The 13,957-nt window shown below is 38.0% G+C and overlaps 1 protein-coding gene across 1 annotated transcript in view; it reads right to left on the bottom strand.

The window, feature by feature from the left end:
- The window catches only part of LOC126426437 (zinc finger protein 726-like), a 115,449-nt gene extending 106,148 nt beyond the window's left edge, over positions 1-9,301 (bottom strand). The window contains exons 1-2 of the mRNA XM_050088354.1: positions 9,297-9,301; positions 8,871-9,123 (exon numbers count right to left, since the gene is read on the bottom strand). Of these exons, the coding sequence (XP_049944311.1) occupies positions 8,871-9,123; positions 9,297-9,301 (258 nt within the window). The remainder of the gene's footprint in view (positions 1-8,870; positions 9,124-9,296) is intronic.
- Between the last annotated feature and the right edge of the window lie 4,656 nt (positions 9,302-13,957).

Below are 13,957 nucleotides of genomic sequence, written 5' to 3'. Positions count from 1 at the left end.
AGCACAAGACAGACTCTTAAAAACCAAGTCAAAAATAAGTAGATTTGTGCATTAGAAGTTCATTTGATATGAGTATTGTTTCAAAATTAATTATTTTAATTTAATATGAATTGTCCCACGCATAACGCAGCACATCATTAAGTTTTGCAAGAGAACACTGTGTAAGCTAGCTAGTTTGCATGTAGGATTCAGCTGGTAAAATTAAAGTATGTTAAGAATAACATTTGCATTTTATGGGTGAGACTTTACGCACTGTATTCTCTCCAGTGTTTGAAGCTTTGTCAGAAAATGGGTTAAGAGGAATATTGTTTTAGAATGAAGGTACATGTTTTGGGCACTTATTTTGCCACATAACATAATAATCCCCCCCCAATGAACCATGGGCCTTGCCGTTGGTGGGGAGCCTTGCATGCCTCAGCGATACAGATAGCCCTACTGTAGGTGCAACTACAATGGAGGGGTATCTGTTGAGAGCCCAGACAAATGCGTGGTTCCTGAAGAGGGGCAGCAGCCTTTTCAGTAGTTGCATTGGCAACAGTCTCGATGATTGACATATCTGGCCTTGTAACACTAAGCAAAACAGCCTTGCTGTGCTGGTACTGCGAACGGCTGAAGCAAGGGGAAACTACAGCCATTATTTTTTCTCGAGGGCATGCAGCTTTACTGTATGGTTAAATGATGATAGCGTCCTCTTGGGTAAAATATTCCTGAGGTAAAATAGTCCCCCATTCGGATCTCCGGGTGGCGACTACTCAAGAGGACGTCGTTATCAGGAGAAAGAAAACTGGCGTTCTATGGATCGGAGCATGGAATGTCAGATCCCTTAATCGGGCAGATAGGTTAGAAAATTTAAAAAGGGAAACGGATAGGTTAAAGTTAGATATAGTGGGAATTAGTGAAGTTTGGTGGCAGGAGGAACAAGACTTGTGGTCAGGTGAATACAGGGTTATAAATACAAAATCAAATAGGGGTAATGCAGGAGTAGGTTTAATAATGAATAAAAAAATAGGAGTGTAGGTAAGCTACTACAAACATCATAGTGAACGCATTATTGTGGCCAAGATAGACATGAAGCCCACGCCTACTACAGTAGTACAAGTTTATATGCCAACTAGCTCTGCAGATGATGAAGAAATGTATGATAAAATCAAAGAAATTATTAAGGTAGTGATGGGAGACGAAAATTTAATAGTGATTGGTGACTGGAATTCGGTAGTAGGAAAAGGGAGAGAAGGAAACGTAGTAGATGAATATGGATTGGGGCTAAGAAATGAAAGAGGAAGCCGCCTGGTAGAATTTTGCACAGAGCACAACTTAATCATAGCTAACACTTGGTTCAAGACTCATAAAAGAAGGTTGTATACTTGGAAGAAACCTTGAGATACTGACAGGTTTCGGATAGATTATGTAATGGTAAGACCGACATTTAGGAACCAAGTTTTAAATTGTAAGACGTTTCCATGGGCTGATGTGGACTCTGACCACAATCTATTGGTTATGAACTGTAGATTAAAACTGAAGAAACTGCAAAAAGGTTGGAATTTAAGGAGATGGGACCTGGATAAACTGACTAAACCAAAGGTTATACAGACTTTCAGGGAGAGCATAAGGGAACAATTGACAGGAATGGAGGAAAGAAATATAGTAGAAGAAGAATGGGTAGCTCTGAGGGATGAAATAGTGAAGGCAGCAGAGGATCAAGTAGGTAAAAAGACAAGAGCTAGTAGAACTCCTTGGGTAACAGAAGAAATATTGAATTTAATTGATGAAAGGAGAAAATATAAAAATGCAGTAAATGAAGCAGGCAAAAAGGAATACAAATGTCTCAAAAATGAGATCGACAGGATGAGCAAAATGGCTAAGCAGGGATGGCTATAGGACAAATGTAAGGGTGTAGAGGCTTATTTCATGAGGGGAAAGATAGATACTGCTTACAGGAAAATTAACGAGACCTTTGGAGAAAAGAGAACCACTTGTATGAATATCAAGAGCTCAGATCGGAACCCAGTTCTAAGCAAAAAAGGGAAAGCAGAAGGGTGGAAGGAGTATATAGTGGGTCTATACAAGGGCGATGTGCTTTAGGACAATGTTATGGAAATGGAAGAGAATGTAGATGAAGATGAAATGGGAGATATGGTACTGCATGAAGAGTTTGACAGAGCAGTGAAAGATCTGAGTTGAAACAAGGCCCCGGGAGTAAACAACATTCCATTAGAACTACTGATACCCTTGGGAGGGCCAGTCCTCACAAAACTCTACCATCTGGTGAGCAAGATGTATGAGACTGGTGAAATACACTCAGACTTCAAGAAGAATGTAATAATTCCAATCCCAAAGAAAGCAGGTGTTGACACATGTGAAAATTACCGAACTATCAGTTTAATAAGTCACAGCTGCAAAATACTAATGCGAGTTCTTTACAGACGAATGGAAAAACTAGTAGAAGCTGACCTCGGGGAAGATCAGTTTGGATTCCGTAGAAATATTGGAACACGTGAAGCAATACTGACCCTACGACTTATCTTAGAAGCTAGATTATGGAAAGCATTTGTAGACTTAGACAAAGCATTTGACAATGTTGACTGGAATACTCTTTCAAATTCTGAAGGTGGCAGGGGTAAAATACAGGGAGCAAAAGGCTATTTACAATTTGTAAACAAACCAGATGGCAGTTATGAGAGTCCAGGGACATGAAAGGGAAGCAGTGGTTGGGAAGGGAGTGAGACAGGGTTGTAGCCTATCCGTGATGTTATTCAACCTGTATATTGAGCAAGCAGTAAAGGAAACAAAAGAAAAATTCGGAGTAGGTAGTAAAATCCATGGAGAAGAAATAAAAACTTTGAGGTTCGCCGATGACATTGTAATTCTGTCAGAGACAGCAAAGGAGTTGGAAGAGCAGTTGAACAGAATGGACAGTGTCTTGAAAGGTGGATATAAGATGAACATCAACAAAAGCAAAACGAAGATAATGGAATGTAATCGAATTAAGTTGGGTGATGCTGAGGGAATTAGATTAGGAAATGAGGCACTTAAAGTAGTAAAGGAGTTTTGCTATTTGGGGAAGAAAATAACTGATGATGGTTGAAGTAAAGAGCATATAAAATGTAGGCTGGCAATGGCAAGGAAAGCGTTTCTGAAGTAGAGAAATTTGTTAACATCAAATATAGATTTAAGTGTCAGGAAGTCATATCTGAAAGTATTTGTATGGAGTGTAACCAAGTATGGAAGTGAAACATGGACGATAAATAGTTTAGACAAAAAGAGAATAGAAGCTTTAGAAATGTGGTACTACAGAAGAATGCTGAAGATTAGATGGGTAGATCACATAACTAATGAGGAGGTATTGAATAGAATTGGGGAGAAGAGAAGTTTGTGGCACAACTTCATTAGAAGAAGGGATCGGTTGGTAGGACATGTTCTGAGGCATCAAGGGATCACAAATTTTGTATTCGTTGGCAGCGTGGAGGGTAAAAATCGTAGAGGGAGACCAAGAGATGAATACACTAAGCAGATTCAGAAAGATGTAGGTTGCAGTGGGTACTGGGAGATGAAAAAGCTTGCACAGGATAGAGTAGCATGGAGAGCTGCATCAAACCAGTCTCAAGACTGAAGACCACAACAGCAACAACAACAACAACAACATAATAGATATTTTTAACTAAATTTCAAATTACAATACATAGCAGTAATGACATCAGACTAGAGTCCAAAAGTTCAGAGAAAAGTTGAAGCAAAATGAGGACGCATATCAGCTACATTTAGCAAACAAAAAGAAGCATGATAAGAAAAGAAACCAAATGATAAGAAAAACAGTGAATGACAATCTAGCACTTCATAAATTAAAGAAAACAAAAGAGAGAACAAAAACAGCACTTTAGAATGAGGAAGAAAAAACAGTTCAGTAACTCATTAGTTCAACCGTACAAGCCAGCAAGTTCACTAGGAAAGGTAGCCAGTAGACAAAGAAGCATTGCCTAAGAGCCCCAACAAAAGAAGCACTATGGTGAAGAAGCTGTTATCACAGTATCCAGAAACTGAAGGTGCTTCTTCTTCCAGAACAGAAATACCACTGTGTGGGCGTAAAATTTATACTAAGGGACTTATTTCACAAGTCCAAAATTTATTCTCAATAAATCTTTCAGGAAAGAGAGATTGTTTGGTTCATAGAGATATAATTACCAAAAGAAGTGTAAGGTGCAGCAGTGAATAATGTTGACAACAGTAATGGAAGCATATGAACTTTTTAAATATGAATTTCCACATTTTACAGCTGTGGTGAAAAAATGTAATTTTTTGATCCTAGACCCACTAATGTTTTGCTGACATCTAAAATGCCACATAATATCTATACCTGAAGGTACCATGCAAATATGGAGTTTCTTATTAAATGTTTAAGTGATGAATTTCCAAATTTCCGAAATACTATCAAAGCATTGGTTTGTAGTACAGGCAAAGAAAAGAGTGTGGCACAAAATTCTATTAATTGTAAGTTACAAGCCAGTGATCCCAGGCTAATTAATCTTATAGATGACAGTGAAATGTATGAGGAAGTATGTTGGAAGCAATAGAAAGAACGAGAGGTGTGTGTTTCGGTTGTTGCTGAAACTGGTAGTGTACAAGATGTGCTGCAGGAAGTGTTTCAGTGTACAAAATGCAGGAAACCTTGCTCATTATGCCAAACACTGCATGAAGTCAACTGGAATGATTTATGTTCCCAAGGAAAGAATTGCAGAAAATGTTGAAATGCATTAGTTTTATTTATTATTTTGCAGACAATTTAGTATGTATATCTGAACACTGTATTTGTTAGAATTAAAAGAGTTATTTTATTGCTTAAAACAGTAACTTGACTTCAAAAACTTAAGATTCCTAAATGTAAAACACAAAAATACTAGTACAAACTAGGACAAATGTCCAACCTGAAATGTTGGAATTGTTCTGCACTTTGCAGGGACAGCAAGACAAAAAAATATCAAAGAACATACGGCTGAGAGATAGACCTCTATAATTATCCAAAATTTGGCACCCAAAATATTTTCATTAAACTGGCAGGTGCATATATTTTCTTTGAGAGGAACTGAGGCTATTGCAGAAAGGCACAAGAAGACAGCATGGTTGTGTATCATATTACCAATTCTTGGCTGAATCCGCTGATTAAAGAGGGACTCTCATAGACGCAAAGTGAATTTTCTACTATTTTTGAAGTTTTACTGCTGTCAACACATGTACAGAGTCTGCCAGAAAAATCTATACACTCCTTTGTCAGGCTCTATCGCGATATCAATATTGTTGTTGCATTTGAGTTACGAGTGTGTTGTAGTATGTTCTTTGGCTCAACAGATGTTAGCACTTTCATCTCAGTATTGATAAAATGAGATGGCTGGAGCACACATGACATTCGAGCAATGAAGATTTATTGTGAAATGGTTTTTCAAGTTTGAAGTGCGACATCAGTGGAGGCGGTAGTTGGAAACATAACCACCAACCCACCTAGCAATTAAAAGCATCATTGTCAAGTTTTAATTGCATGGAACAAATTGTGATGTTCACAAAGGAAGATCAGGAAGACAGCATACAGCCACAAGTCCTGCTTCGTTGGCATTTGTTAATTCTCCACAGAAGTCTACTACGCAATGCGCACGTGAAGTGGGGGTTAGCAGTACAAGTGTACATTGAATTCTGAAAGTTGCAAAATGGAAAGTTTACATTCCACAATTACTGCACATGATTAATGATGATGATCCTGATCGCCGAATGCAATTTTTTGAAACCTATCAGCAAATGGTAACTGATGACGAACAATTTGTGATGAAGGTAGTGTGGAGTGACGTGGCACAATTTAAACTTAAGGGAACCATTAATCGGCATAACAGTGTTTACTGGGCACCAGAAAATCTGCATGTTTACGTGGATAAAGCAGTCAATCTACCAGGGGTTCATGTGCGGTGTGGACTATCATCTAGGATCTTTGTATGACCCTTTTTCTTTGATGCTACTGTTACTGGTGAAGTGTACCTGGAAATGTTATGCACATCAATTTTGCTAGATACACATGCACTTTATAGAGCTGATGAAGAGGTCTTCTACCAACATAATGGTGCACCACCTAGCTGCATGAGCTTTCCTGGATGACAATTTTCCGGGGCATTGTATTGGATGAAGAGGCCCATTAAGTTCCCTCCACGGTCGTCAGCTCTAACATCTATGGACTTTTACTTGTGGGGAACTATGAAAGATAACGTCTATCAAAGGATGCCACACATGCTGGAGGTACTTTTCCAGGAGATTACAGCAACATGTGCAGCGATCTCCACTGCAACATTGACTGATGTAGTTGCGGCGACTGCTCATCATTCTGTTATGTGCATAGCCGCCAATGGTGAACATTTTTAACATGTACAGTAACCATGGTTCCTTAAAGTGTGTATACATTTTTCTGGCCGACTCTGTATTTAAAGATGTAATTAGTTGTTGTTGTGGTCTTCAGTCCTGAGACTGGTTTGATGCAGCTCTCCATGTAAATAGTAATGTATTCTTATTCAGCACAAAATATTGTTTAGTATACAAAAGCAGGATCTTTATAAGCTAAGAGCACCTTTCATGACCGTTATCCAGTTAACATTCTGGCATGCATGTAGGTTGTGGAAACTGAGACCCCAGCCTATGAGAAGCTGAAGAACTGGAACGAAAAGAAATATCGAACTGAAACTTTGTACATGTTCATCCAAGACATTGTTGAACCTACTCCAAAAAAGCCATTGTATTCAGAAATGGCTAAGTGAGGACCATCTTTAAATATATTTCAAATGGAATGACCCTAGTGCTTGATTAATGTTCTGTCACAGGATCCAACACCATCTCTTTAGATTCTGCTCTGTAAACAAATCTTTGTTGAGAACATTTTCCGACTGTCTGTGGCATGAATAATCCAATTTCTTGTAATTTTCTGTCTGTAATGATAAATTTTTTCCAGTTGACAAGATATGTACTATGAATCTTTTCTCGCTACATTTGTATGTCTTTCTGGGCACTGCATGCTGCAACATCATACATTAAATGCATGTCTTTAGTTTGTTGTAATGAGAAATGTTACACCTTTTACAATCAGTTAACTCCTCTGTGAACAGAGTGTGGGCAATAGTGTATTATTTTTCAAGATATTGTTACAGTTGTCAGTTTGAAGGCAGGTGCTTTACTACTAAGCATAAGCAGTTTACACACATTTACTTCAAAAATGTTGTACATTTAAGACCTTGTACTACCTGAAATACACACTTCCAACCATTTGTTTCTTTTCTCAAAATACTCATTTTAGTGTCCTTTACTGTTGGTATTATTTTGACCCGAAGGGATTGTGACATCCTGTATTAATGAACCACATATTATACCAAATACATGACAAAATAGTAAAACCAAAGAAATAAGTAATTGGTGCCAACATGTATATGTAAAACCTTGTCATCTTTCTTGTGTGTTGAACTAATATAAAGTTCTCGGGTTTCCAGATGCGACGGTTCGATGAGTGTCGCTCTCATCGTCTTATGGTAAAGTGTTGAAATGTCATCTTGGTTGACCTTATACAGGTACTGCAGTGAGTTGAGTTGTCCTTGCCCCTGACCCAGCACAGGTTGGAGCAGATGAGGGAGTGTACTTGAATCCCAGCATGTTCAGTCAGATACCAACTAGCAAATTGTTCAGATATCTCTCAGCTCTGAGTGCTCACAGTGTGTTATGGCCAGTAACAGGTCCAAAGCAGAACTTTGTTAATAGCCACCATCTCTGTTTCTGAGGCCGTTATTAGCCCTAAATTTGATGGATTCCTTTATCATGCTGTCCCAAACTACATTGCATTACAAAGCACTCTTGCTCAACATGCAGCTTTCTTCCAAACTGTGCTCAGTGACTGCCAATTTGTCTCTCTGCCCCAGAGCTGATGTGCTCCAGGCAGTACTGCTGAATACGACATTGTGTCTGCTCCATGTAACGTGGTCTATGCTCACACTGAATGCTTTAGATGTCATATGTGCACATCCCCAGACGAAGAATATGGTGATTATCTTTGAAAACTTGAGTTTTAACTCTTGTTTGTCCTGCTCTGGAAACCTAGATGATTTTATTAGTATATCCCAGTTGTTCTGGAACACATTTCACGCACACATATATAACTAGTACTGATTATGACAAACAGCTGGTACATAATGGGTAGGCTGTATTAAAGGGATCCAGTAGGCTACAAAGTGTGGTGGTACTTTTGGAGTGGTATTCTAAGTGAATTTCTAATCAGTCATGGGCTGGTTTGAAAGTTGTTTTTCCTTGTTTCTTTGTCTTCTGACATACTTTACATCCACGAGGACCTCCTCACTATTGATCTATACATTGAACAGTGTATCTAAGGCAATGTAATCTAGTGAAGTGAAGAACAAGCATATTTTTTTGAATAGGTTTGTACCAGCTGGAAATGAATATGTCAGCTTGTGACGTTTGCTTGCTTTATTTCTTCACTGATGATCCTCAGTGTCGACATACTGTGTTGTGATACTGGCTGAAAAATGGGCGGTGGAGTTTCAACAGTGACTACTGTAAATAATGTAGCCGACAGGTGCACAGTTGCATTTTCAGTTTTTTACTTTCACTGTTCACAGCCCCGCAATATACACATTGAATATGGCCAGTGCGCTGTTGTTTAACTTTCGATAAGCCTCGTTAATAGTTCTTTGGCAAACGACTGCTACTATAGTTTACTGTTGAACATCTATGAGCAGTAAAAAACTGATCACACAGTTATTGCAGAAAAATATGCTACATATTGAATAAACACTGTCATTGTTTTGACACATTACCTATTACACATATTTCACAGTAAATAATACCTCTTGTTTAACACACTTTGGTAGCTTACCAGCAGCACCAATAATTCTTATTCCAGAAACATGCATCACCACTATACCCTCTGTGTTCTTAATAGCTTCAAAAAATGCCTGTGAGATGCGATTCAAATCGCTGCCATTGTCCAGTAAACACTTACCATCACTTGCTGTTGTTACAGGGTGCCACACTTCCTTTTTACTTACCATGTGATTGTCTTCATACAACAAATCCTCATTAATCCTTTCCCTGGAAAGACTATCATTCAGATTACCAAAATAAATATCAGACACAGTCAAATGACAGATAGCATGGTTCTCTTCCTCATTACCACTCTCAAACTCCAACTCTTCATTACGCCTAATATTATCCTCCTTTATTCTTTCTTTACGTAACACATTGTCATCATTATCAATTATAAATTTAAATACCTCATCCTCGTCACTACTGGATTCGTCACTGCTATCATCATTACAGCTACTCTCAGAATCAGACCCACTGTCACTTTGGTTGTCATCAAATACTTGGCTAATTAGTTGATTATTGTTTTCAGTATTAGACCATAAAGCAATATACCTGAATTCCTTATGTTCTCTTAAAAATTTACCATCCATTTATACACTTTGGACATCCTGAGCAATAGCAACACACTTTGTTTCATCACTTGATTTTATTATAGTACATTCCTTCTCTACTTTTATGGGATAAACATTGCTACCCACACCATCATCCAACATCTCACTAGAGTTAGAAATTACACTCATCTTACTACTATCATTTACATTACCCTTACCTGTGATTACAACACATTTATATACACATGGTTCTTCATCACTACCTGCTCTAGTGCGAGCCAAAACTGGAGCATTATCTAGTTTAAATGGTTTGATCCAGAATTAAAATAATCTGCTCCATTTCTTTTACTTGAATTTCTCCTACTATTTCTGTGTCCATTCTGGCTATCCTCCACCCAACCATTCCTTGAATTTCTACTGTAATTAGTCCTGTTCATCCTATGTACCTGAAATTATCTCCCTGATTCCTCCTACAATTTTCTGCTGAGGGCTTCACCCTCTCCACTTTATCAACATGACTCAAGAAATCACTAATATTACCTGTAGGGGCAGGTACAAGCAATTCTCTAACTTTCTGAGGCAACCTAGTTTCTAAATCCATAATTATTTATTTACTATCTAGCTCTTTGCCCAAATATTTCAGTTTGTTTATCCAAAGCTGACAGAATCCTTTCACAGTACCCCTCCTAGAGGAACTCTCTCCTCCAAAAAAGTCACTCAAAATTCTTTGCTGCCTCTCGTTGGACCAATATTCATCCAGAATTGGTTTTTCAAAGCTGTGCTATGAAGGCATGATCTGTATCACTTTGTCTCAGATGTTAATGAATTTAGCATCGGTTAAAATTCAGGAGTAAGTAAGAAACCCACAATTTTTTGTTTTCTCCAAAAAAATTCCTGCCCCAAAGATACAGGTCTCGAAAAATGACACTGCGAACACCATTTTGAAGATGCGAGTTTAGGAAAAATTTTTGAACTGCTGTATCTCTGTAACAGTTCTATATACTTTAAGAGTTTTTTATTTAAAAGATAATTGCTTTATGATTACAATGGTATCCTCCATTTGGTCATACCTGTCAAAGTTCTTTTACTGCTACATTTTGAATTTTTTTTTTTTATAATTTACAGTTTTTTTTTCTTTCATTCAAAATGCTAATCCAGAAAAGTTAGATTTTTTTCGGTTGATTAGTACTATGTAGTACTATCTGTAAAGGATAGCTTCCACTTTTAAGTTGGACAGTTTGTATTTTAAAAAATCATTATTTTCAACTCTCATGGGTAATGTGTGACTCCACCGAAGTTGTTTCTTACTAATTTCTTTGTTACAATGTTTATTTCTGTTATCTTTGCTGCAGTTATTTCTTATCATTTTCTTTTTTGCATTTACTTCTTTTCGCTTTCATTGTTGAAGATATTTGTTACACTTGGTGGTAGTTTCTTGTCAGCTTCTTTGTTGTGGGTGTTCATTGCACGTTTCTGTATTGTAGTTGTTCAGTGCTAATTTGTTTACTGAAGAGGCTTATAAGAAATCTGAGGCCATCCAGTGAGTTCTGTGTTTTCCTGAGGAATTTGCCAGTTGATGCAGTTGCAAAGTGTTTTTTGAAAATGACTGTTTGAAATGTCTCCTGACTGAGGCCACAGGAGAGTGAAGTGTGCTATTTGGATATTCATATAAGAGTGAAATATAAGACAAACAAAAAAAGCAGACTTTGTTCAGGTTGGGAATAAGTGTTCTCGTTTGAAGACTCTGTTTCCAAGTGAAGATGTTTCCAGTGATGACTTTTTGTGTTCTAAATGTTTTGACAGATAGTATCTGAACAATGTGAATCCTCCCATGGTGCAGATGATGCAGATTTTGCATCAGTAGAGGAGAAATTAAATACCCTGAATCAGTCAACTACAGAGGTAGATGTTTGTCCTGTTAAGAAACCGTGGTCAGTGAAGTTGAGTCAGCAGCTCTATGCATCAAGAAAGTGCAGAAAAATTACTAAAGCTATGGATGAATACACTACAGCAAAACTGACTACACTCTCGAAAGTCGAAATTCAGAAGAAAATGAATCAAAGCACTCTTGCACCTCTAGCCAGGAGTTTTTCACAAATATCAATTCAGCTGTTGTATACTGTGCATCCTACAGTGAAAAGGTGCAAGTTTTAATTATTATTCCAGAGACGTTTTCAAAGAAAACAATTTGTAACCACTTTCCATCAGTATCAAAGTACATGGTAGACCAATCGAGAAATGTGAAGTCTGTGAAAGGAATCTTTGGAAGACCAGATCCCTATTATGGTCATGCTGTAGAAGCAGCTCAGGTTCTTATAGTGCAGTCATTTTATATGGAAGATAAATGGGACTCTTCTTGTCAGAGTGCCAACAAAAAAGACACTATAACACTAACAGGTGAAGGTCAAAAATTTGTGAAAGTGAAGAGTTACATGACTTCCAGTATTAAAGAAACTTTTGCAATTTATAAGAGCAACAATACAACTTCACATATTGGAAGATCAAAATTTTATGCACTACGACCCAAGTGGGTAGTTCCACTCCACCTAGAGATGTCTATTTATGTGTGTATGGCATGAATTTTGAACTTTGTGTGGTAACTTTGAAGAACTTACTGGAGCACATGACATATGACACCTCGGTTACACTTGTGAACTCATTAGTAGTCTGTAACATAAAACAAGAGACTTGTTTGTTCCAAGAATGTGATGACTGCCCTGGAAAGGCAGGACTGTCTTTACAGACACTTGGCCTGGAAGACGTAGCAGATAACTCTGCAGAAATTATGTATGCAACATGGGATGAAAATAAACTATTTAAGAAAACTGTTGCCTTTGACAATTTCATTGATGAACTTGGTAAATGGTCAGTGAAAGCAGTAACACACCAGCATCTGAAGAAATTGCAGCTACAACACTTGCAAAAGTGAAAGGGTGTGTACAGGCTGAAGAACAGTGTTTAGTGCTTCTCTGTGATTTTGCTGAGTACTGGTCTGTAATTCTCCCACAAGAAGTACAAAGGTATCATTCGTGTAATGACCAGATTTCAATTTTTACAGGAGGGACATATTTTCAAAACAAGACCACAAGTGTTGCAGTTATAAGTGATGACACAGGACATGACTCAGCACATGCTTTGCTAGCAGTGCACAAAATTCTTCAACTGCAAACAGGGGCAGACGAGATCGTTATTATTTCTGATGGTACTCCTAATCATTTTAAAAATCGTTACCAGCTGTTTGATTTGAGTAAGTCACTGTTGCCAACTGATTGGGTACACAGTGCTACTGGTCACAGGAAGGGGCCTTGTGATGTTGTAGGAGGCCTGACGAAGCACCATGCTCCAAAACATAATCTTTACATTCCAAATATAGCTGTGATACAGAGTGCTGAGGATTTTATGAGAATTGTGAAATCTTACACATCCGCAGCCCTCATTCTTTTGTCCAAAGAGGAAATCGAAGAATTACGTGAGCAGAAAAAAGAAGAATGGTCCAAACAAACTACTACTGTGAAAGAAAATCAGAAGACACATTTTTGGACTCAAAGTGATTGGCGGACTCATATTGCACGGACTTTAAATAGCAAGAAAGAAGACATTTTGTCCATTCAGCCAATACCTCAGAAACACTGATTTTCACTACTCCCCCTTAACCTTAATAATTTCAACCACTTCAGCACTGTTTTCATTCATTTTGCTTCCATCACCATACAATGTACATGACACTTTTATCATTTCATCTACAATTGGACTTTCGTCCCCATTATTCAAAGTTACTTTCGTGTCTGATTTATAGCCACTATCATTTACTGAACCAGTTCCCTGTTGTCCCTTCTCTCCCATCACACTGTCTTGTTTGTTAAGGCCACTCATTATGCATTATTTAATATAAAATGACTTTTTCTATGAAATTACCTTATTCTTATTCGCTCGTCTTCTGTGGCTGCTGCTGCTGCAGCTGCAGCAACAGTAATCATCATCTTGATTCATCATCTGCACAGCTGCGTCCACGCGCCTGCTGATTCGCTGCTCCTGTACTCAATGGTTGCTTCCATAGAACCCACTAGCTGATTGGCTGCTGTCATACTGTGGCCATGAAACCCATTCACTGATTTGTTGTTGCACTTCCTTCATTATAATCACTGTATTGTAAACTGTTCTTGAGTTACTGTTCATAGCTCGCGAGTCCTAGTTTATTGTGCCCAATTATGATAATCATCACCCAGAGGGAACCATACATGATGTTCACCTGCTTTATTTCTTCGTTAATGGTCCTTGGTGTCAACATATTGTATTGTGACACTGACTGAAAAATGGGTGGTGGAATTTCAACATTGACTACTGTAAATAATGTGGCCAACAGGTGCACAGTTGTGTTCCTAGTTCTTTACTTCCACTGGTCACGACCGGCCAATATATACAGTTAATATGGCCAGTGCACTATTGTTTAACTTTCAATAAACCTCATTAATAGTATTCAGGCAAACATCAGCATATTGCTACCGTAGTTTACTGTT

Source organism: Schistocerca serialis, chromosome 11 (assembly GCF_023864345.2).
Source record: "Schistocerca serialis cubense isolate TAMUIC-IGC-003099 chromosome 11, iqSchSeri2.2, whole genome shotgun sequence".
NCBI lineage: Eukaryota > Metazoa > Arthropoda > Insecta > Orthoptera > Acrididae > Schistocerca > Schistocerca serialis.
The sequence above is the reverse complement of the archived record's forward strand: the minus strand, read 5'-3'. Positions and strand labels throughout refer to the sequence as shown.